Genomic DNA, 13,205 nt, shown 5'->3' with positions numbered 1-13,205 from the left:
TTGCCCAGGCGGGTTTGGAACCCGCAGGCTCAGGCAGTCCACTCACCTCAGCCTCCCAAAGCGCAGGATTACAGGCTGAGCCACCGAGCCCGGTTTGCATTTCTTTGTGTTTCGTATTCTTTCTGTGATCTGTACTGCAAACTTTTCTTGCATTGTTCTTTTTTTTTTTTTTTTGCATTTCTTTGTGTTTCATATTATTTCTATGATCTGTACTGCAACCTTTTCTTGCATTGATCTATTTTTTTTTTTTTTTTTGAGTTGGAGTCTCACTCAGTTGCCCAGGCTGGAGTGCAGTGGCACGCTCGCTGTCATTCCCGCATCCGTCTGCTGGGCTCCGGCAATCCTTCAGCCTCAACCTTCCAAGTAGCTGGAACTACAGGCGTGCGCTAACGTGCCTGCCTAGTTTTTTTTTTTATTTATTGTAGAGACGAGGTCTCATCATGTTGCCCAGGCTGTTCTCGAACCCGTGGGCTCTGGTGAGGAGGCCCTCACCTTGACCTCCCAAAGTGCTGGGATTACAGGTTTGAGCCACCGTGCCCAACCTGCATTGATCTATTAATTGGTCACACTTTAATCATAGTTTCTTTGTGCCAGTCAAGAGAGAATCCAAAGATGAAAAGAGGTCCTACTGCTCAAGTTAGAAACTTTCATTTAGTCCTGTGCAGTCTAATATGGTAGCTACCAGCCACTTAAGCACTTGAAATTGACTAACCCAGGGGTCCCCAGTCCCTGGGCCATGGACCAGCATCATCTGTGCCCTGTTATAAACCTGTGCCCTGTTATGAACTGGGCCACAGCAGGAGGTGAGGGGCACGAGAATGAGCAAAGCTTTATCTGTATTACAGCCACTCTCCATCGCACACACCTGAGCTCTGCCTCGTGTCAGATCAGCAGAGATATTCAATTTTCATAGTTCATAGGAGCTAGGTGGTAAGCTCCTTATGAGAATCTAGTGTCTGATGATCTGAGGTAGAGCTGAGGCAGTGATGCTAGCACTGGGGAGTGATTGCAAATACAGATTAACATTAGCAGTGAGGTTGGTCTGCACAGAAACCATAATAAATCAATTGCTTGCAGACCCCCATCAAATCCTGTAAATGAATTGATGTACTTCAGTTTTACAGCTGCAACTGGTAGCAGGCTTTAAGTCAGGATCTGACATTTATTTTGGTCTGCACGTGGCCTACCCATTATTTTATTTACCACTTTTTTTGTCCGAACCCTTTTTTTAAATGAGTGGTATAATCATTTATATATTAAAATGTAATAATAATAAAGTGCACAATAAATATTATGCACTTGAATCATCCCAAAAGCATCCCCTCCCAACCCTGGTCCGTGGAATTATCTTCCACAACACCGATCCCTGATACCAAAAAGGTTGGGGACTGCTAGGCTAGACCAACTTGAGATGTGATGTATAAGTGTAAAATGCATACAATTCTAAATTCCAAAAAATTACAAAATACCTCATTAATATATTTTTATATTGGTTATATGCTGATAATATTTTGGGCACAACTGACTGTATGGTTTTTCTCAGTAGGATCATCTCTTCCTTTTTCCTAAGTGTGTTTAATGGTGACAGTATATGCTTATTTGCTTTACGCTTGTGGGATACTTCGTAGTTGTTTGGTGTGTGCTGGAAAAACATTATTTTCTCTTAACTCTTAAGTTGGTTGTATCTGAGAAAGGTGTTTTTAGTGTTACTGGTTAACTGGAAGACATCTCACTTGTACTCGCATGTACCTGTCATTTAAGTTCAGACTTTTTGAGAGGTTATGTCACCTAATTGGGTTCATAGTGAGAAATTTTTTGAGAGCTTTTCTTTTATGCTACTTTGTAAAAGAAAGAAAAATCTTATAAATATATTTCTAATCTATAAATATGTAATCTCCTGGGACTTTGATATGAAAAGGAAAAAGGCACCAAGATATATGCCCTGCTACTTATATTTGGGGTTGGGGGCAAGGGGATCAGGGAAGAAATACTTGAAATAGCCACTATTGGGAGAATTGATTATGTGAATTAGGTTCATCGACTTTGATGTACTATTAGTAATCCATTCAGAATGAATTAACAAAACAAAAAGGTGGAAATACCAAAGTGTGTCTAACTTTGATAAGAATCATAAAATTATGTATTCATATGGATGAACTAAAAGCAGCTGATTTGTTCAGGTAGAATTGTGAGTACATTTTTTTTTTCATTTAGTCTTCTATGTGTGTGTATGTGTAATGGAAATGTGAAATGTTTGTGTTTTCAGCTCACATTAGAAATATTCTATTCCTAGGCAATCCCCTCAGGTCCCCTCCCATTGTGGGAGCTTTTCTGTCCTCTCAATAAATCTTGCTTTCTCAGAAAAAAAAATTCTATTCCTTAGGGATGGATTCGTTCAGTCAGATCCCAGAAGGAAGTCTTGTTCCTGCATGTAAATGATGGGTCATCTTTGGAAAACCTTCAGGTTGTTGCAGATTCAAGTTTTCACAATAGGTAAGCTTTTTAAAGAATTTATTCCTTCTTTTTCATCTCCAGTGCTTCCCACTTCCTTAATCCTGTGTTCCCATTGCCCCCTGAGTGATCTTTCTAAATAAAATCTACTTCCAAAGCTTTGAGGATCAAGCCCAAATTGTGTGTGTGTGTGTGTGTGTGTGTGTGTGTGTGTGTGTGTGTGTGTGTGTGTGTGTTGAAGTCTCACTCTGTCTCCCAGGCTGGAGTGCAGTGGCACGCTCATGGCCACCACACCCTCGGCCTGCTGGACTGCCTCAGCCTTCCAAGTAGCTGAAACTACCGGCACGTACCACCATGCCTGGCTAATTTTTTTATTTATTGTAGAAACGAGGTCTCACCAAGTTGCCCAACTGGTCTCGAACCCATGAGCTCAGGCAATTCTCTCACCTCAGCCTCCCAAAGTGCTGGGATTATAGGTATGAGCCACCATGTCCGGCCAAGCCCACATATTTGGAATCAAGATTCTTCAAGCTCAGGCCTTTTGTCCACTATGTGTTCACAGGCTAATCTCCCCCACCAGTACTTTGCTTCAGTCTTTTTAAACTAGTACTTGCAGCTCTCCTAATCTGTTCTCCTTCTTGTCTTCCAGCATGTATAGTTGCTGTCTCTGTTCAATGCAACCTCTTCTTCATCTGTCTTTCATAGTTCACGTTTAGGCATCATCTTGACTGTGTCTGGTACCCCTTTTCTGTACTCCCTTGGCATCTGTGCCTACCTGCCTTAGACTCTATCACACTGAATGGTAATCAACTGTATTCTTATTGGACTGTGTACTTTTCACTCAGCTTTCCCAATGATAACATTGTATGTAACCGTAGTTTGTTATCCATGCCAGGGAATTGATATTGGTATAGTACTGTTAGGGAAACTGTAGAGCTTATTCTGATTTCACTAGTTTTTGCATGTACTCTGCAATTGTTTAAAAAAGTTTTTTGGCCAACTAACTTTTTAATAAGGATAGTGAAATAACCTTTTAATTCCAAATTCCTATATGCAAATCCTTAGCTTTGTTTATTCCCACTTTAAAGCTCATGGAATTCTTTTTTTTTTTTTTTTTTTTGAGTCAGAGTCGAGTCTCACTTCATCGCCCAGGCTAGAGTGCAGTGGCACACTCACAGCACTCCAGTGTCGACCTGCTGGGCTCAGGCGATCCTTCCGCCTCAGCCTTCCAAGTAGCCGGAACTACAGGCATATGCTACCATGCCTGGCTAATTTTTTGATTTATTGTAGAGACAAAATCTCTCGCCACATTGCCCAGGCTGGTCTCGAACCCCTAGGCTCAGGCAGTTATCTTGCCTCCGCCTCCCAAAGTACTGGGATTACAATCTTGAGCCACCGCACCTAGCCTGGAATTCATTTTTACAATTTTGGTATACAATAGTGCGTCTATAGATTCTGAACACTGTCTTTTTTATTCTTTGTCTATTCAAGACAATTAAGGATGAAAAACTTCTGTCATTAAGTATTTTCATGTTTTTGATAGCAAGGTTTGTATTAAGATGAAGGTCATATAAAATTATACCTTGTTTATCTTAGTTTTTTGTTAATATAGAGAATTGACTTTTGGGAGTTCTGTGGAAGTCCAAGGGCAGCTGGTAAAAAGCCCATCCAAAAGGCAAAATGTGGAATTGAAAGCAGAAAAAATTGAAGTTATTGGAAATTGTGATGCCAAGGTATGCTTTCTGACACTTTTGTTGAGGCTGTTTAGGCTTAATTTAATACACTAGTAATCTATTTTAAATGTGATTATTGGATTGGAACATGTTTCAGTTGTGATTTCTCAGGTAAGTGGAACAGGCCATAGAGCCTGTGGAGAGAACAGCAAAAATTATTTATGTAAATAGGTTAGTCATATGAGTGAGAGATAAGTATTAATCTATACATCTTTGTGGTTCCTGTCACAGTTGAAAATTGCTGCTTTTACAAGGATACCCAGTCAGCCACAATAACATTCAAAGGCAGATCATTCCAGTTTCACATTCTTAGGAAAGCTAGAAATGTCTTTTTTTTGAGTTGGAGTCTCACTCTGTCACCCAGGCTGGAGTGCAGTGGCAGGGTCATGGCTACCATAACTTTGACCTACTGGGCTTAGGCGATCCTTCCGCCTCAGCCTCCCAAGTAGCTGGGACTATAGGTGCATGTCCCCATGCTGGCTAATTTTTGTATTTATTGTAGAGATGAGGGCTTGCCAAGTTGCCCAGGCTGGTCTTGAACCCCTGGGCTCAGGCAGTCTTCTTGCTTTTGCTTCCCAAAGTGCTGGGATTATAGGTATGAGCCACTTTGCCTGGCTTGAAATGACTTTTGCATGATCTAGAACCAATCATGCAGCCATCTGTGACTGTTTGATACTAAATCAATTAAAACAATACAGCGTGGCATTAGCCACATTTCAAGTGCTCAGTAGTTGCATGCAGCTATTGGATAGCACAGATGCAGAACATTTCCATTTATCACAGGAAGTTCTATTGGATCTACAATGTTGTAATGCTTAGGGTGAACAGAGACAAGAAAATCTACATTAAGATGTATTTATGCCTGTTTTTGCAAGATTCTTCCATTGGTAGTTTTATATTTATAAGCTTGATAAAGAGGTTAGAGGGACTAGAATTAAAGATTATCAATCCAGTTCTTTAATTTTACAATGATGGAGAAAAAAACTGAGACCCAGTCAGTCAGGTGACGTGACTTGCCTAAGGTAATGAGTTGATTAGTGGCACAGCTGAAATTTATATTCTAACCATTTGACTCTGTGTTTTTGCTATAATTGTCTTCAAACGTTTAAGGAACAAATAATGAGGAAATGTAAGGAAATTGCATCATTCTGATTCATTTTTAGTTTTGGATAATAGAAATTAAATGTAAGGGAATGAAGGAACAAAATAGGGTGATTTTCTTTAAAAATGTTATTCTGAACAATTTGCTAAGAAATTTTATTGACATGGAAAGTCAGGAGTCAGGTTCTAAGATTTATGAAAAATAGACGGGTATAATTTGGAAATCAAGAAACGAAGGGAGAAGGTAATCATTTTTATTTTTACTTTTTTAGGTGAATCTGTTTTAGAGGGATTAAAGATTTGCCATGTGTTTCAATACAGTAGTCCCTGTTATCTGCAGTTTTGCTTTCCATAGTTTGTTACCTGTACTGAACTATAATCTGAAAATATCAAATGGGATATTCCAAAAATAAACAAGTTACAAGTTTTAATTTGCTCGTCATTTTAAATAGTGTGACAGAATCTCAAGCTGTCCTGCTGCATCCTGCCTGGGTTGTGAATCATCCTTTTGTCCTGCTTATCCATGCTCTGTACGCTACCACTCATTACTGTATAAGAAAAAACATAGTGTATAGGGGTCAGTATTATTTGAGGTTTCTGGCATCCACTGGTATTATACCCTGTCAATAAGTGTGGGCAGACTAATGTGTTCTTGGCTTCTGTTGGTTCCTTCACCATCTCTTCCCCTTCAGTTTGGTGTCATTTTAAAGTATTCTGATATGAGGGAATTCTGAGCCCCTAGCAGTCCCCAATCCCCAGATCTCTGTTGTAATGTGGTCACATTTTCACTTTACTAAGTATGATGCTTGTTCCCATACAACATAAAATTTAGTATGTGAGACCAGCTCAAGCTAGTAATCCCAGCACTTTTGGAGGCCTAGGCGAGAGGATTGAATGAGTACAGGGGTTCGAGACCAGCCTGGGCAACTTTGGTGAGACCTCGTCTCTACAATAAATAAAAAAATTAGCTGGTCGTGGTGGCACGTGCCTGTAGTTCCAACTACTTGGAAGGATGATGTAGTTCCAACTACTTGGAAGGATGAGGCAGAAGGATCACTTGAGCCCAGCAGATTAAGGCTGCGGTGGCCATGAGCGTGCCACTGCACTCCAGCCTGGATGACAGAGTGAGACTCCAACTCCAAAACAAAACAAATTTAATGTGTGTACAAGGCCCAAAAAGAATAGATGAGACCAAAATATGCAGGCTGCCTATGTAGCTCTTTTTTTTTTTTTTAAAGCTTCTCTGTTATATTTTTTTCTTGAAACTTTAGTTTTTGGCTGAAAGAATATGTCAGTCTTCTTAATCTTGTAAAGTGAATGTGGGCAGGGTAGAAATATTTCAAGGGACATTAATCACAACAACATGAGGGTTGACAGTCACAGGACACTACCAGAGGAGGGAAGAAAGTGGGGAGGCACATAACGACAAAAAGGCTACCTGATGCTAAACTAGAGGAAGTGAGGACCAGGTGGAGGCCCAAACTTCACCTGCACATACATTACTTATGTACCTAATCCTGACTTGTACTTCACATCTTTATAATAAAAAAAAAGAAATATTTCAGGATGGAGCTATAATTTCCTTTAAAATTTTTTGTAAATCTTCACTACTCTGCTAGATGAAAGAAAACTGTTGACGCTCCCTCACATTCTTAGACACCAGTAACATGTTGATAAACAGTAGTAAATTGCACCAGTTGATTATGAGTGATTGTGGGCTTTCGAGACATATAGGTAATTTTAAAATTCAACACCAGCTGTGTGTATACAGTGGTAGAAAACACAATCTTTTATAGCTACAATATTTTGAACTCCTGTGTGCCAAACAGTAGATATTTTGCATAATTAATCTTAACCTCTCGATTTGTAAGAAGTGATTGATAGCTAGTGGATAAAAACTTGATTAATAACAGATGAGCCTCAGTAACTTAACTTATTAAGTAGTAACTATTAGTAATGTAACTAATAAGTAATAGCACACAATTCAAACCTGCATCTCTCTGACTCTACCCCATCATTTCACTATGTGGTGGAAATAGTGTGGACTATAGTCAGTTATATTTAGAAGTTTAGAAGGAGAGCATCTTAGTTGCATTCTAAAGCACTATTTAAGAAATGCCCTGAAGCTGATATTATAAAGGAGTATCTTTTTTAGCTTATAATGTGTTTTTCTATTTCTTGGCAGGCTTTCCCTATCAAATATAAAGAAAGGCATCCTTTGGAATACTTGAGACAATACCCTCACCTCAGGTGTAGGACCAATGTTCTGGGTTCTGTACTGAGGGTTCGCAGTGAAGCTACAGCTGCCATTCATTCTTTCTTTAAGGTAAGACCTCAGACATTTCCATGACCTTTGGTTATCCCTCTCCCTCTTTGTGCCTCTTCATTCCCAAGCAGCCATGATCTGCTTCCTTTTACTGTGCACTAGCTTGCATTTTCTAGATTGTTATCTAGATGAAATCATTCAGTATGTACTCTTTTTTGAGTCTGCTTTTTTCACTCAGCATAATTATTTTGAGGTTCATCCACGTTGTTGAGTGTATGAGTAGTTTGTTTTTACAGTTAATTATGATGTTGGCTATCTGGTTGATGAAAGTTCCTCCTATTCCTTATTTGCTGAGGGTATTATCAGGAGGAGCTATTGGATTTTGTCAAATACTTTTCTGCATCTTTTGAGATGACCTATGGTTTTCCTGTTTTAGTTTGTTAGTATGCTGAATTGCATTGATTGATTTTTTTTTTTTTTGAGTTCGAGTCTCACTCCATCACCCAGGTTGGAGGGCAGTGGCATGCTCACGGCCACCCTAGCGTCGACCTGCTGGGCTCAGGCAATCCTTCTGCCTCAGCCTTCCAAGTAGTCAGAACTACAGGCGCTACCACGCCCGGCTAATTTTTTGATTTTTTGATTTATTGTACAGAGGAGGTCTCACCAAATTGCCCAGGCTGTTGTCTGACCCGTGGGCTCAGGCAATCCCCTCACCTCGACCTCCCAAAGTGTTGATATTATAGACTTGAGCCACGGTGCCCGGCCGATTGATTTTTTTAAATATTAAACTAACCCTTCATTCCCCCACCTGGTCGTGGTGTATTATTCTTTTATTATGTTGTTAGATTCAGTTTGCTATAATTTTGTTTAGAATTTTTGCCTCTACACCCATGAGGGATATTATTCTGTAGTTGCCTTTTATAATGTCTTTGTTTGGTTTTGGTATCAGGGTAAGGGTGGTCTCATTCAGTGAGTTGGGGATATTCTCTCCTTCTGTCTTTTCTGAAAGTATTTCCATAGAATTATAATTCTTTTTTTTTTTTTTGAGCTGGAGTCTCAGTCTATCGTCCAGGCTGGAGTGCAGTGGCACGCTTATGGCCACCGCAGCCTCGACTTGCTGAGCTCAGACGATCCTGGGCTGGAACTACAGATGCGCGCTACCATGTCTAGCTAATTTTTTTTTGTTGTTGTTGTACAGATGAGGTCCTGCCAAATTGCCCAGGCTGGTCTTGAACCCTTGAGTTTAGGCAATCCTCTCGCCTTGGCCTCCCAAAGGGCTGGGATTACAGACTTGAGCCACTGCGCCTAGCTAGGATTTTTTCTTAAATGTGATAGAATTAACTTCACTAGTAAATCTATCTAAGTGTGCACGTTAAAATTTGGGTTTTTTTTTTCTGTGCGTGTGTCGAGGGGAGTAGTTCCCACCTGTACCCCACATATTTAAAATTAAAAATTAAAAAAAAGGTCAAGCAGCAAGATGACAGACTCAAACGAAACCATATCAATAATCACATTAAATGTAAACGATCTAAACATGCAAATTAAGGAGAGATTATCAGACTGGATTCAAAAAGCAAGATCCAACACAATGCTGCCATGCACTTTATATGCAAGCAATGTATTTTAAAATATAAAAACACAAATATATTTGATCCTTTTACAACATCCGCTGGAACTGCACAGGTCCACTTATATGTGAATTTTTTTCAATAAGTATATTGAAAACACTTTTGGAGATTTGTGACACTTTCAAAGATCCTCCTTATGTATACTTTTTTTAATAGAGGTATTGTCTTGCTCTATTACCCAGATTGGAATGCAGTGGTGTAGTCATAGTTCACTATAACCTCAAACTTCTGGCCTCAAGCGATCCTCCCAATTCTGCCTCCTGAATAGCTAGAACTACAGGCGTGCATCACCACGCCCAGCAAGTTTATTTTTTGTAGAGATAGGGTCTTGCTGTGCTGCATAGATTGGTCTTGAACTCCTGGCCTCAAATATTCCTCCTGCCTTGGCCTCCCAAAGGATTGGGATTACAGGTGTAAGCCACCATGACTAGCCTCAGTTTCTTTAATAGATATAGGTTATCTATTTCTTGAATGAACTTTGGTAGTCTGTGTCTTTCAAGGAACTGATCTATCTTATTTAAATTGTAAATATCTTGCCATAAGGTTTTAACAATACCCCCTTATTATCTTTTTTCTTTCTTTTTTTTTTTTTTGAGTTGGAGTCTCACTCTTGTCGCCCAGACTGGAGTGCAGTGGCCGCTCCCTGCCACCGCAGCCTCGACCTGCTGGGTTCCGGCGATCCTTCCGCCTCAGCCTTCCAAGTAGCTGGAATTACAGGCATGCGCTACCACGCCCGGCTGATTTTTTATTTTATTGTAGAGATGAGGTCTCGCCTGCCCAGGTGGGTCTCGAACCAGCGGTCTCAGGCAATCCATCCGCCTCAGCCTCCCAAAGGCGCAGGATTACAGGCTGAGCCACCAAGCCCGGCGTATTATCATTTTATATCTGTAGACTATATTGATGTCATCTAATTCCTGCTATTGATAATTTATGTCTTTTTTTTGATGATCAGTCTGGCTAGAGGTATACCAGTTTTGTCAATCTTTTCTTTATCTCTATTAATTTTCTTTTTTTTTTTTGAGTTGGAGTCTCACTCTGTCGCCCAGACTGGAGTGCAGTGGCCACTCCCGGCCATCGCAGCCTCACCTGCTGGGCTACAGTGATCCTTCTGCCTCAGCCTTCCGAGTAGCCGGAATTACAGGTGCGCTCTATCACACCCGGCTAATTTTTTGATTTATTGTAGAGATGAGGTCTCGCCCGCCCAGGCGGGTCCCGAACCCACGGGCTCAGGCAATCCACTCACCTCAGCCTCCCAAAGTCGCGGGATTACAGGCTGAGCCACCGAGCCCAGCTTCTATTAATTTTCTTTACTTTAAAATCTACTTAGTCTGGTGTTATTATAGCCTCTAGAGCTTTATTTTGATGAGTGTTATCGTGTCATATCTTTTCATTCTTTTACTTTCTAACTATAGTTGACCCTTGAACAACATGGAAGTTAGGGGCACTGACCCCTTTGAGAGTGAAAATTTGCATATAACTTTTGCCTTCCCTAAAACTTAATGAATATCTTACTGTTGATCAGACACCTTGCTGATAACAGTTCATTAATACATATTTTTATTTGAAAAATCTTGCAATCTACATAGCCTAGAAACATGGAAATAATTAAGAAAAAACTAGATGTCGTAATTGTGTAAAGCGTATGTGTGTACGAGTCTATTATTTACTACCATAAGATATAGACAATCTAATATAAAAAAATTAAAATTTATCAAACGTACACAAACACTTATATACCATACATGATGCCATTTTCAGTCAAGAGAAATGTAAACAAAGATGCATTATTAAATCATAACTGCATAAAATTAACTGCAGTACATACTTCACTACTGTAATGATTTTGAAGCTATTGCTATTGCAGTGAGTTCAAGTGTTGCGAGTATCCATTTAAAATACCTGAGACACTCATCATGTCTGCATGAACAGTTGTCTCTCCAGTAAATTGTGTATCACAGTTAAAAAAGTGATCTCTTGCAGTTCTCTCATTCCATTTCACCATGTTTAATGCAATACTGTAAACCTTGAATAACACCAAGAGACCTATATAAAGTGCTACTGGGAATGCTGGAAGTGCTCACAAGAAGTAGAGGAAAATCATGACATTACAAAAAAAAAAAAAATAGCTTGATATGTACCAAAGATGTAGGTCTGTAGATGCAGTTGCTTACCATTTCAAGATAAATGAATCCAGCAGAAGAATCACTGGGAAAACAAAAAGAGACGGAGAAGAAACTTGGTGAAGCTGCCACTGCAGCTACACCAATAGGTGAGAAAATCTTGCAATTTTTGTGAAATATAAAATACATGTTGGCCGGGCATGGTGGCTCACACCTATAATCCCAGCACTTTGGGAAGCTGAGGTGAGACAGTTGCCTGAGCTCACAGGTTCGAGACCAGCCTGGGCAACTTGGTAAGACCTCATCTCTACAATAAATCAAAAAATTACCCGGGCATGGTGGCACATGCCTGTAATTGCAGCTACTTAGAAGGCTGAGGAGGCAGGATCTCCTGAGCCCAGCAGGTCAAAGCTGCTGTGGCCGTGAGTGTACCACTGCACTCCAGCCTGGGTGATAGAGTAAGACTCCAACTCAAAAAAATAAATAGAAATAAAAATGTGTTAATTGACTGTTATCAGCAAGGTGTCTGATCAACAGTAGGCTATTCATTAAGTTTTAGGGAAGGCAAAAGTTATACGCAAATTTTCACTCTCATAGGGGTCAGTGCCCCTAACTTCCATGTTGTTCCAGGGTCAACTATAGTTAAAAAGTAAAAGAATGAGAAAGGCTGGAAGCCAGAGTTAGGTGACCTGACCAGAGACGCCAGCCCCTCCTTCCCAGATTTAGGAAGAAGAGTAAAGAAAAATGCATTTCGGACGGGGCAAGATGGCGACGGCATAGGTGAACTTGTGAGATTCTCTGAACGGACCAAGACTGCAAACTGCTGAATAGACAGACTGTAAAACAGAGGGAAAAGTGAACAAAACCAGAAGACCCTCATAAGGAAGAACAGGTCATTGCAGAAGAGAAATAAAAGCAACCCCACCTTCCCTCAAAAACAGAATTGAAGAGGGGGAGGGAAAGGGGTAAAGGGAGAAAAATCTACAGAAATGAAGAAAAACCAAAAGAAGAGTATGGGTCTCTCCCAGACGCCTGGGAGAGCAGACACTGAGAAAATTGACTTTGGAATACAAACAATGCAAAGTCCCCAGAATGAAGGGTTTCAAAATGCAAATGCAGATATCAAAACAATAATGGAGAGACTAAAAAGAATTGAGGAGACACAAGAAGAAACTAGGAAGGAGCTGATATCTGAGATAACAGTAATAAAGAATACTGTGAATGAAATAAATAACAAATTGATAAGCATGGAAAGCAGAATTACCCAAGCAGAAGAAAGAATCTCAGAGCTTGAGGACCAAAATATAGAAATAACCCAAACTCTTAAAAACACAGAAAATAAGCTAAAAAAGACAGAACAAAACCTTCAAGAGATGAGTGACTACCTCAAGAGGCCTAACCTAAGAATAATCGGACTCCCTGAGGTAGAAAGAGAAACAGAGACCACATTGGAACAAACTTTCCACGAGATCATTCAAGAAAATTTCCCTCATCTAATCAGTGATACAAAAATTCAAACACAAGAGATTCAGAGAACCCCCGCAAGACAACAAATGAGAAGACCAACTCCTAGACACATAATAATTCGCCTAAATAAAGTAGGCACAAAAGAAAAAATCCTAAAGGCAGCAAGAGAAAAAGGCCAGATCACCCACCATGGAAGACCAATCAGAATAGCAGCAGATTTATCTGCAGAAACCCTGCAGGCTAGGAGAGCTTGGAGCCCTATCTTCAAAGTCCTAAAGGATAAACAATTTCAACCAAGAATAACCTACCCAGCCAAGCTAAGCTTCATCAGTGAGGGAGAATTAAAATCTTTCCCAGATATCCAATCCCTAAGAACTTATGCAGCCACAAAACCATCTCTACATGAAACACTTAAGAAAGTACTAAACACAGAAGGAAT

At 40.0% G+C, this 13,205-nt stretch overlaps 1 protein-coding gene across 2 annotated transcripts in view; it reads left to right on the top strand.

Annotated features, from left to right (window-relative positions):
• NARS2 (asparaginyl-tRNA synthetase 2, mitochondrial (putative)) overlaps positions 1-13,205 on the top strand; it is a 136,976-nt gene that overhangs the window by 1,303 nt on the left and 122,468 nt on the right. The window contains exons 2-4 of one of the 2 annotated variants that reach the window (XM_008072060.1): positions 2,384-2,493; positions 4,064-4,184; positions 7,471-7,611. In XM_008072060.1, the coding sequence (XP_008070251.1) occupies positions 2,384-2,493; positions 4,064-4,184; positions 7,471-7,611 (372 nt within the window). Of the gene's footprint in view, positions 1-2,383; positions 2,494-4,063; positions 4,185-7,470; positions 7,612-13,205 lie in introns of those variants that run through there. The other variant, XM_008072061.1, reaches the window with a different exon arrangement.

Source organism: Carlito syrichta, unplaced genomic scaffold (assembly GCF_000164805.1).
Source record: "Carlito syrichta isolate Samal-C Ts95f unplaced genomic scaffold, Tarsius_syrichta-2.0.1 Scaffold314837, whole genome shotgun sequence".
Classification (NCBI taxonomy): Eukaryota; Metazoa; Chordata; class Mammalia; order Primates; family Tarsiidae; genus Carlito; species Carlito syrichta.
The sequence above is the reverse complement of the archived record's forward strand: the minus strand, read 5'-3'. Positions and strand labels throughout refer to the sequence as shown.